The following is a 12,426-nucleotide window of genomic DNA, read 5'->3' on the forward strand; positions in this document are numbered from 1 at the left end:
TACATTATAAAACATCTCATCTGAATTCCCACACCAAAAATTTCTCACTATAACTCCCCTAAACAACTTTCCTATTTCTACCGCTCACATATACTCACATATATAACCCAGAGCGGTGTGGCTTGTGTTAGCGTTAGCCGTATAAATTCTTTGGCGAGGCAGTGGGCCGTGTTTGCGAGGGGGTTTCGGAGGCTGGGAACGGGCCAAGGTCAGAGCCCAGACACGCCCACACTGTTGGAGGCTCTCTGCAACAAGAGGCTGCGCGCTATGGCTACACACTCCCACGGAACAAAAGCATCTAGCTAGGAGAGAACCGCTGCTACACATGAGGACATTTGCATTTACGTTCTGTGAAAAGACTGTGCAAGTAAACTGGAGTCAAATCTAAAGTGCGAAAATTGACAGTACTGTGTTAATATAATGTATTGTTAATAGACAGTTGCTGTATATTTAAGCTAAATTTGTCTTGCCGCAGTACAGATATATTGCACATGCAGCTCTTGACATCAAAATAAGTCTGTGGGTGCATCTAATTAGAAAGCATGTTATTATCTGTTGATCAGGAATTCGTGTTAGCATGCTAGTTGTTGTTAGCTTTACAGTCACGGCAAAACTCGGAAAGCATAAGGTAAGTGAGGTGCAAACCGTTTAAAATGAGCTATCTTTGTTTTTCATGTTTTTAAAACAGTAGTGGAGGGGTGTTAGTCTCCTGCAGCTTAAGACCATCAAATGTGACTAAGGAGAGAATAATGAACTAAGAAAGTATCAAAGTAAAACAAAAAACTGTATTTCTGTGTTACGATTTTAAATAAAACACAAAAAGATACTTACCGATGAAGTACTGTTAAAATAAAAGTGTTTCGCTCAGTGACACAAGTGTATGCAGTGCCAATTGTAGGACTGCCAACCTTCGAGCTGTTGGGCAAGCTCACGATTTTCAATTATATTTTATTTTATCTAGTTAAAAACATATTAAATGCATTTGATATGAAACTTTTAATCACTGCCATTTAACAGAAAGAACCGTTAATATTCTTCCGCCAAAGTCTTAACTCTTCTCCAAACCACATGCTTTTACTGACTGAGAGTTGGCTGTAGACCTCTCCATTAAAAAGACCCAAGCTGATCATAGACCATTAGAGATGAAACTTGATCTTGATTAAAATTTCATTCATCGTACATCCCAAATCTGTTTACATTATAATATCTTCGTCACTTCCCCTAGTCTTCCCCAACAATACACTACTACTCCCTCTCCAACCTGTCTCAATGTATGGAAGTCTCTAGGAGGGACTTAACCCTTCGCTGTGCTGCTATTTACTGATGATCCCTCTCACTTTGTCCCCCGATGCTTTGGAAATCCGGCAAATCCTGATCCCCGGCTGTTCCCGCTGATTTGTGGTTTGTCGTGGGGCCATTGACACATTGACAAATCCTCCCTTCGATGGTCTGCGATCTCTGGGAATCAATAAACGTCCTTATCGGAGGAGGGCTGTCGCGTCTGGGGGCTTCTCCGGTTCACCTCAGGATCCGGGCATATTGGCGCACATTTGTAGCTTCTGACAACAAACACGGATACGGCGCGTGGTTCGTCACAGAGTCCAGAGGCGGAAAAGAAAAGCAGGCCAGTGAGTGACAGGAGGAAATGCAATGGAGAGATATGCAGGTCTGGAGACGGGGAAGCACAAAATAAGTTATTCAGGGCACTTCTCAATACCTAACCAAGAAAAAATGGCATGTTTGTAGTCTTTCGATTAGGGCTGCAAGATTAATCGTAATCAAATCAAAATCACAATTTGAATGGACGCGATTAACTGTAAAAACTGCTATTTTTAAGTGCCATAATTTCCTTCACAAACAACAACATATCATGGCGTTTCTGCATAAAAACTGTTAACCCTGTTGCTTGGGATCCAGAACACACACTCCTTCAATACTTTACGTAGATGTGAGTCTGGTTGAAAACGTGAAATGAGCGTGATTGACAGATGTATTAGCCAGTCAGGAAAATGCATGCTTTGCCGTATCGGAAATAATAAAGGAGAAAAAACATCACGGAGGGCTGAAAAACATTGTGGTTTTCTGCAGAATCAGTGAGCACTAAACTGTTAATCTGAGGTGAGATCTATTTGATTTTATTTGTAAATCATAGGTGACCGATGAGCTCCTGTGTCATGTGTCACTGAAAAAAAAACAAATCTTACAGCACGATCACGTTTGACCGGACTTGAGACGCAACGGAGGACGTGGGGACCAGACTGATACCAATCTGTGTAAACATACAGAGCGATATCATTCTGGATTTGCCAGGCAACTAACCCTGTAGTTTAGATCTGTGTAAACATGTTCCAAAATGCGTTTCTTGCATTAGTTTGTCAGTTCATATTTCAGTCTTTTTGTCAATCGCAAACCTAATACTTGTCTGGAAAAAATTGCAATTCGAAATTACTCCCAAATCGTGCAGGTCTACTTTCGATGTTTACAAAACGCACCAACAGATACATTTAAATAACTTGAACTAAAATGTTTAATTAGTTGCAGAAACTACTTAAATCTTTATTAACATTATTATTATTGAAAATGTCAAGGTCCTCTCAGGCTTTTTAGACATCTCAATTTTAGTATTCGCCGTTGTATAACTTCAAATTATGTCTGTTTGGGAAATGACTAAAATTATCAGTGTCATGCTTCTTGTGTGTATAAAACGCTGATTGCAATAACTCTAGCTAAAGGTGCAATGGGGTGTGAAGCTGTTAAAGTCATGCTCAAAGCAATACCTTCTGGATAAAACTTGCAAACTTTAAGCATTGGTTAGTTGTGTAGAACCAAAAAAACGAAAAAAAAAAAAAAATCACAATTATTGACCAACAATCTTGATACCCCTTTATAGCGGATATAAACCAACCTAATATCTCTTCCGTCTCGTACATACTCCTTACAGTGTGATAATTCGCACCAAAAGAAATACATCTTTTCCTTTTGTTCTTTAACACGATTAAGACTTCACACGCACACATGCGCTCTGAATGGGCTCACCCTCGTCGTAGTATTTGGCACCAAGCTGTCCGTTCCCATGGCTGCGATCCAGCGTCCAGGCTGTTGCTGCTTGGTCTCTCTGGCTCCCATCCACCCCTTATAACGTCTTCAAACCTGCTAGCTTCTCCGCTCTTCGCATCCAGGCACGTTTCTATCTTTGGCCAGACAAACGGTGAAAAAAAAAAAAAAACACAACAAAAAACCCCGAAATACTCTGCCATTTGCGCTGGATTAATGGCAAGCGACTCACGTGAACTCGCCAGCAGAAATAATGGAAAAGTTAGCTTTATTAGCGCGCACGGCTAAATGTGCATTTCATTTACTGAATTTGTAGCGGAGTAATAAAACTGCCAAGTGCTATTTTGTTTGGCGGTGGAGCTAAATGCAGTTGGGAGCGCGGTGTGTTGTGTTGGGCTGATTGCTGTGGCGTCTGGGCGAGAGGCTTTTTAACATAGATACTAGCATGTGGGTTAGCATCTGAGGCCGAACCAGGAAGCGCTAATGGACGCACAACAATAGGCCTGGCCGCTGTCAAAACAGTCTATTATGAGATGCTTGCCGGGATGAGTAAATGTATTATTAGTGTCAAAGTAACTATTGGAAATCACACGTGTAAATGAATCAACAGAAAGGTGATCAACGGTAAAAGATGGCACTGTGAGTGGCATGATCGCCCCATAACAACAAGTTCTCAGGTTCGGTTTTGAAACTGTTGGCTTGTTTTGGGTTTCTTTCTTTGGATTCCCATTAACTTAAAACATGAAGAAGGCAATTATTCCAGTCAATAATGATTCCGATGCCATGATGATGAAAAAAAAAACACAAAACAACCCATTTCAGCATTAAATCGTAGTACTTTCTTTCGTTTACGTGGAGTTATATCTATGTAATTCCTCAGTCGAGTCGTCCAGGTAGGATCCATAGTGGTCCATGGGCGTATACTGGTCTATGTGGTCCTATACTTGTTCTGATACAGCTCAAGATCATTGTAAAAGTATTCAGGAAAGGTTAATTTCCATCCTTTTTAGTATCAATGCGTGTTCAAAGGAGCATCTAATTTTGATACTAGATTTAGTATCGATTAGTATCTGATTTACAACACTTTTGACAACCCTACTTCAAGAACACACCTGTATATAATTAGAGACATTTCAACTCAGACATCTTCTCTGCATTTTTTAAATCCTTTAACCGCAAACAGGCTATCTCTGAGACGGCAAAACACGTATTTATTCCAAATAGAAGCAAATGTTTTTGTCAAATTCCTACAGCACTTTTGAATTTCTGTTGGGCACTCGCAAGGCTTTACGTCAAAGAACTATTCACCTATAGTCAGGTTAAGTGTCTTGCCCACAATGTCAGTATGTGGATAATATGGATGTCAGTATCATATTACACTGTTAAACTTGGAGTTAGACTATTAAAATAACACGTAAACAGCAATATCATCTTACTTCTTTCTGATAATGGTCCCTCTGATTACTCACAATCAACAGATTTTATGGTTTACATATCAAAAATGTCCTGAAATTAGATAGTAATCATATTTTGGTGTGTCTTTCAAATTGATCAAGTAAAGTTATTGTGGCGAGGGATGGCCCGATATGGATTTTTAAAATTTTTTCAACCCTAAAAAACAATTCACATCTAAAAACCAACATCAGCGCATTATATATACACTATAAATTCACTCTATAGCACCCATGTCCCCATTGATCACACAGCCTACCTATATTTTGTATTCTTAACCAGCCGCCAGTGTCTTTTATTCCACTTTGTCTTTCTTCTCTCTCTCTCTGCTCTTAAACAGACATATTCCGAATGAGACAGCGTTCCGACACCTGCTGCTCTCCTCTCTGGGCTGGGCGAGGGTGGGAGCGGGTGAGGGGGGACTCGGAGGAGGGAAGAGGAATGGATGAAGGGGGGGGGGGGGGGTCTCGGTGGGCACGGGGGGCACTGGGCTGTGGAAGACTGGCACCGCGGCTCCAAATAGAGACTTCAGAGCACCGGCTGTCCGCTTGATTGCTTTGCCACCTCTGCATCACTGTGTCAGTTTTATCCTCGTATCAAACAAGCAGTGGCTCATACGCTTCCCTGTGCGGCAAATGCAACACAGAATCCTGGCACGGGCACGTTTTTGATTGATGAATTTATGTTGGATTTGAATTAAAGGAGCCGTACCAGATTTTTTACCGACAATGGGTACATTTTAAATTCTTCGCAGCGGGCCGAAGTTATTCCTCACTTTCTTTACAAAGCTCTCCTAGCTTGTTAATTATTCAGCACAGTGAGTTTACTAAGAAGTTTTCACAACTTTCTGAGACGGCGGAGTTTTGATATCACGGGTAAGCGTGCTAACAGCGTACCAGCCGTACTTCCTGGTTCGCAAAACTATAAAAAATGCTTTATAGATGAAGACAGCACAGAGAGATCTCCCTTTTTGACCCTTAAAGATATTTTTACAATATATTTCTACTGGGGTAAGACACATTTTACTTTACTACATGAAAATAATCAGGTACAACTCTTTTAATTTAATCAATATCATGGAGTTTGGTGATACCAGACTTTGAATAGTGGTAGATAGAAGATTGTGGTAGGTTTATAAGTATAAAAAGTTGCTCTATCCCAGCTCCAAAAAGGCTTACTGTTGACATACATTTTTTTCCACCGATACTGATCAGTTATTTGTCTGGCTGCCATTGACCAAAAATATTGCATATAGCATATTTTGTATTTATATTGAGTTAAGTCTATGCATGCCCTTATTTTTATTTTATCACAATTTAAATTTAGTATTTATAGTTTCATGTTGTACCATAATGCCTAACTTATGCATAATGCATAAGTTCCTAGTTTGAGAACAGCAATAAAGTTAATTCTACTTAATTCTTGGTCAGCTGAAGACACGCTTTGTGCATCAATTATCTGAATGAAAGAGGGTGCAGTGTGATACTAGCAAAAGCTTTTAAAATTATTAGGATCTTGTGCAAAGATGACTAAAGAGAAATACTAGAAAACAGTATCTTTGTAAGTGAAAACGCAGATTACACTGTCCAGTTACTCCCAAAAATCTAGCTAATTCACTCTCCTGGTTTCTCCTGGTCCATATAAATTCTTATGATATTGGTAAAATAATTTGTTGATTAGCGAAAGTACTAAAGACGAAGGTATTTGTTTAGCTGCTGTGGCTGTTAACTGATATTTATGGGGGGAATTTATGATGTGTCGTATTTTCAGACGCCTCTTTAGTTTCATTGCTTTTTTATTTCCATTTGAAATCATTAGTCTGGGGAGAAACTGTGGGTACAGTACGAAAATATGATATTAACACTGTGCACTGTCCATCCATACATACATTTGAACTTCTTTTTGAACTACTTACCTCCGCTCCTCTCAGTTTGACTACTTTGTTCCTTGACCCGCATTTGCTGTCCGTTTGCCCGTAATCAACCTGCTCCTCTTCTGTGCCCCGTGGCGGTATGGCTCAGTCCCGGCCGTGTTTGCATGGAACGGGGAGGAGGGGAAAGGGTGGGGGGGATGTGACCTGCGGGGGTCCGGGCGCTGGTTGTTGCGGGTTATTGCCTTTGACGCTGCCCGATAGTGACAGGGCTAATTGTCACCATGTGGGGAATGGTGCCGCACCTCCCTCCGCCCGGGCTCCGACGACCTGGTCATCTGTCGTATCATGTCACAGGGAATTAGAGGCAGATGAGAGCGAGAGAGAGAAGGAGGAGGAGAGAGACAGAGGCGGGGGGCATGGGAGTAAGAGGGGTCTTTGCAACTGAGGGCAATGTTACTTTCTTTACGTAGAGTCAGTATTAGTAGTAGTAGGAGTAGTAGTAGTAGGGAGGGCTGTGCTAAAAAACTTCGATGGACAGGTCTACAGCCAATCGTGTGGTCCTGAAGAGGAGTCACTGCTTTCTGGTTTAGTCACTTCGCATCTCTTTATGTCTCCTCTCGTTTCCTCTTTTGTCTGCGTTTGTCTTTGTTACTACCCGGGTGGATCAAACATATTAAAGAGGACACAGGAGTCAAACGGGTTACGAAAAGTTAAATCGTTTATTTTAAGTTCATTTTAATTTACTTTAAAGTGCCCAAAACAAAGTAACAACAGATAGGTGGACCTGATGAGCCGGCCAAACAGACCAAAAGGATTCAGCACCGGGCCAGCGCCGTACAGGGCCGTAGAAGCCGGTGCCGACATCTCTAATCTAAAACTGAAAACGTCCGCAAACTAACCTTATCAAACAAAAGGCGGAAACAGGACAGCCGGACCCACCAGATCAAACACAAAAAGGCTAACTGCAGCTAATAGGTAAGAGCCGTGGAGCGCGGACGACGAAGAGTGCATGCCCCAGGTGTGGAGGGCGAGGCAGCGTGCAGTGAGCGCGAGCAAGAACGGAAGCCCGTGCCACGGATAGACGTCCTGTTTATACTGCGACCAGCCATGCCCCAAAACAAGCATGAATATTAAATACATGTAAGATAATGGAGCAAAGGGGTGCAAGTATGTAACAGTCTTAAATCTGCACAGTTTGACCAAAAGTCCAGCTTCTTCTTCCCTCTGCCTCTTCGTGTGCGGTGCCGTCTGACCCGCTCCTTCTCCCTCTCTCTGATCGAGCGGCAGATTCTCACCTTTTCTCCTCTTCTTCTTCTTATTATAATCCACATTAGGGAAAGTGAGCAACTGTTTTCTCCACATTTGTGAGTGAAACTTAAGACCTAATTTAGCACACGGATATCGCACATGTTTCTGCCGATAGCATTAACACACATATGCTTTTATATTGTACAAACTAATTCCAAACTTTAAATGTGGATTACCCCGGAATGACTGGTCCTATCAACACAAAATAAAACTGCAGTGATCCTGACACTCTGCTCTTTATGCCTGAAGTCCACCTGTCTATGTTTTTAATAAGATGGAAGATCAAATCAAAAATTGAGATCAGTCAATATGAGAAAAAACAAAAATCATGTTGTTTTTTTTGTTGTTTTTTGTTGTGTTTATTTTTTCCAATATGGCCCAGCTCCAGTAGTCGACTGATGGTTACAAAAACGGACTTGAACTTGACTTGAACCTCAGTTGGGCCTGTCATGATAATTACTATATCGAACAATCATTTTTAGGGGTCAATATTTATTGTGGGGACTTTTTCTTACTAGTGGGGAACTTTTTGTTATTTTTCCTGTTTGGATTTGAGCTTTAGAGAGTTGAATGAATAACTTCTATGACTCATAAATACAAAACAAATTACCATTCTGCTGTTTATTTATTTAGTGTTTTAACCATATTGTGCATTTAGAATAGTTTTTTGGAAATAATTCACCTTTAGGGTTTCAATATCATCGTTTATCATCTATATTTTTTTTATATCGTACTTAAAAATGTGTTATCTTGACAGGCCTAAGCTCAAGCAGGACATTTACAGGTACATTTTAGCAATTTCTTGGTAAAATATCATCGGAATATCACGTTCGAGATTGTCACCCACCCTTATTCTCTGTCTTTGTTTGTTTGCTGTAGTAATTTGTGCTTTCCAATGAGCACTTTTCAAATTAAATGTTAGCCAGGTGCTCTTCGGAAGTAAGAAGACGAGAAAAAATAGAAGGCGATCCGAAGCACTCTGACTTACAATAAAATCCTTTAATTAGGTAAAGTGGACATGCCGATGCGTTTCGACCTTTTTTGGGGCAAACATGACCGCTTTGGATCGTACCAAAGTCTTTTATAGGCATTTTAAAAAGGAAATAAAGTAGCATTCTGTTAAAAGTCTCCAAAATATCGCAATAAATATGAAATAATATAATACTGTGAGATCGTGATAATACCGTACCTTGAGATTTACTACATATCGTTAACATCCTTATATGTTTGCTCAAAAAATTTAAATGATACCCATAAATTGTAGAAAAAACAGTGGAAACCAAAGTCTGACTTCATATAAAAATCACATTTGTCTCATATTAAAATCTGGCTCATAATATTGTGTCTTGTCTTATCAGAGAGCAGAGGTATGACCATATTGGGTTTATGTAAAACGCAATATGACCAGTTATGAACTACATGGGTATTAAATTAAAGAGTCGCATGTTACTCTTCCCCTTTTTTCTAATCCCATTTGTCTTCTCGTTCTTCAGGAAAGCGACAACTTGTGGTGGGATGCCTTTGCGACCGAGTTTTTTGAAGAAGACGCCACTCTCACGCTTTCCTTCTGCCTCGAAGATGGACCAAAGAGATACAGTAAGAGCCGGCTCCTGTGCTCCTATGTGCACTACATGGCAAACAAAACTATGCAATCGTGTTGTTTTTTTCTTTAGATTTTCATTTTCTCTTTGCTCGTCTACTTTTGATAAGCCGTGTGAGCTAATGATGATAAATGGATGTGTAGCCATTGTGTCATAGAGACCCATCAAGACAAATTATAGTGTAGTCGTTACTAAAGGAAGCTGATGATTTGGGGGAAGAAAGTTTGATTTTCAGAGAAGCTTTTGAAATGACTTGGGACAAAATCGTAAAAGTGTAGGTTTACGTGCATTTTGACTAGAGACTTTTTCTTATTTACATTGTTGCAAAAGCCAAAATGTGCAATTGCCAAATAAAAAGTGGGGACATGTATACATTGCTTAGTTTGTCATCACAAGGAATCTGGTCATTTTCAGTTGTCTGTGGTTTTAAAAGGCTTATAAATGTTTTTCTAGCGCTCTGAGATGTTATTGCTTTACCTATAATGTTCCACAGTATGGCATTAAGCTTATCTTTCTTGCATTTATTGAATTACTACTGATGATTTCTCACTGAGTTGCGTATAGTAAGCAATAATGACACAATACGGTGGGTAAATAGGGTGGCTGTCTTTGCTATATACAGTTTTAGTTCATGTAATATAAGCGCAATCATCTAATTTATATTTTGCCACTGTCTTTTGAAATACCAGGCGTTAATGTCAAATAAAAATGGGAAAAATGGCCAAATATTCACCAAACACTTTTTATAGTTGAGGTTTATTTACTTTCACTTGATAAAAAAACCAAAAAAAAAAACAAAAACATATTACGTTTTACAATAGAATGTGAGACTTAACATGTAGTAACCTCCATCTAAAATACTTATATTTGGCTTTAATAAAACTGTATTGTAAAACACATGTATTTGAAACCATTTTTAAACAGGCATTGTGAAAGCTCGATCATTATTTGGGTCACTACTTTTTGGAGCGCGATTGACTTCAGTACATTTGGGTAGAGGTGGGGAGTACTCAGTAATTTACTATTTAATTAGTACTTCTAACTGCATACTTTTGCTCCTATTTGTGTAATAGTTTTATTGAAGTAACAGTACTCTTGCTTGATTAAAACTTTGAGTTATTCTTCCAGTAGCAAGCCTTTTGCTGACAATATGAAATGATTTGAACATTTGTTTCTTCCACCGTAAATCAAATATTACGTCTGACAGTCACTTTTTATGCTGCTCTTACTTGAGAAGTAGTTTTCGCAAATACTTTTCTATTCTTACAGGAGTAATTTCTTGATCCACTACTCGAATAATATTATTTAGAAGTAACGTTACTCAATTTCTGGCCACTCCACCACCTGTATTTAACCACTTGAAACTTGCTGATGGTGTAACACAATGCTAACTCCACTTCTCAAACACTACTTCCTCCAAGCTCGCATTTGTCCCTTTAACTCCACTTATTGTCCGCGTCTTTATCCTGCTTTTACCCATCCAGTGTCAGGGAGAAAATTGCTATCTTTCCCTCTTTTAACAATAGTTTTCATTTCGAATGTGATTGTTGAACAAGTGTGCGGTATCACACGTAACTACCGGCAACCTTCTTGTCTGCATTTCATCACAGGGCTCTATTGTGGCTTTTGAAATAAATGTACCTATAAACTCGCAGCGGGGAAAATAGTCAAATGATTGGGTATATCTGCACCGGTACACTTAACAAAACATTGGCTTTGTGTCGGTGATAGCGCAGTGGACAGGAGGGAGTGTGTGGGTGGATTTTTAGAGTTACGGAAATAGAAAATACTGTAAATGTGGTAGAGTTTGTGGCTGATGGGAGCAAAATTTTGTTAGACTTACGTATTGTACATATTCATAGCAGTACTAAAAATAAATAGTAATAGTAATTAAATGAGTTGTGGTAATGACAACTAATTGCCATATTTTAGATTTGACAGTATACTAGTATTGTATGACGATTATCCTGACAAAAATAATTGTGATTAACGATTGTATCACGATAATGATTAAAGTTGTTATGGATATGAATAATTATGATTTTTTAATAGATAATATTATGGACAAGCAGGGCCGTGGACTAGAAATTTTGAGGCCCAGGGCAATAAGCCTCACATGGCCCCCACGTAATACGAATTAACAGGAAGAGGGTCCAATTCTGAGCCCCCAAAAAGACCTTGGGGCCCCGGGCAACAGACCCCTTTGTTCCCCCCGTTGACTCCCCTGTGGATAAGTCGTTTTTTCTGCACATTCTGATGATATAACGGTGATTATCACGATTATATAAAATGTCCCATGAACGATTATTGTCAACCCTTTTTATTTATTATTTTATTGTTTACCGTCCCATCACTACAGTAAAATAAATATCTAACTTTACACAGCTTCACAGTTGGTTAAAGTGTTTGCCCACCGTTTGTAAGGTTATTAGTTTGATCGACAGCGCTTGTCTTGTGCATATTATAGTTGCGTGACTTGCGTCGTTGAGCAAGACGCTTCACTCAGCTTGCCTGCGTGATCATTCCCACCCGTTGGATATTTTCTAGTGGAAGAAAATGGACTTTCTATGCATAGAATTTCTTTTTTTATCGAAAATGAAGAAAAAAATTGTACTGCGTTGCGTTTTTATTGTGAGCAGTGTTGCCTCTTGACCTGAAGAAGTTTAATGCCATACTAGGGAACATTCAGGAGAAAGCAATTACATCTATGGAGACAAGCATGTGAATACTGCACCAGAAAAGCTCCACGTTACACCTTTAAAACAGTGTCCAAAGACAATTTATTGACTTGCAGTGTTATTAATACCATCTTGTCTGCATAGGTCTAACCCTCTATGAGACGTGCACATGTTCCCAAAGAGAGAGGGAGAAGAGAGAGAGAAAGAGAGGAAAGGGATAGGCAGACGGAGAGAGAGAGCGGGTGAGCGGAAAAATGGAAGAGAAGGAGGGATAGACTGAAGAAGAGAGAGGTAGAAAGAAAGAGATAGTGAGAGTGAGTGTGAAAAGTACAGGAAGTGAGTGTTGAACATAGAGAAAGGGAGGAAGACAGAGGGAAAGAGGGAAAATGAGAAGAGGAGCGAGACAGAGGGTTAGGGACAGAATAAAAGGAGAAGGAAATAGAGGAGGAGAAGGTGCCAA

General features: G+C 39.7%; 1 protein-coding gene across 4 annotated transcripts in view; it reads left to right on the plus strand.

Moving 5' to 3' along the window:
* Positions 1-12,426, plus strand: part of ldb2a (LIM domain binding 2a) — a 127,979-nt gene that overhangs the window by 25,883 nt on the left and 89,670 nt on the right. For all 4 annotated transcript variants that reach the window (XM_033974491.2, XM_033974492.2, XM_055224795.1 and 1 more), the window contains exon 2: positions 9,181-9,283. In XM_033974491.2, coding sequence (XP_033830382.1) covers positions 9,181-9,283 — 103 coding nt within the window. The remainder of the gene's footprint in view (positions 1-9,180; positions 9,284-12,426) is intronic.

The sequence above is a fragment of the Periophthalmus magnuspinnatus genome, chromosome 10, assembly GCF_009829125.3.
Source record: "Periophthalmus magnuspinnatus isolate fPerMag1 chromosome 10, fPerMag1.2.pri, whole genome shotgun sequence".
NCBI classification, from domain to species: Eukaryota; Metazoa; Chordata; class Actinopteri; order Gobiiformes; family Gobiidae; genus Periophthalmus; species Periophthalmus magnuspinnatus.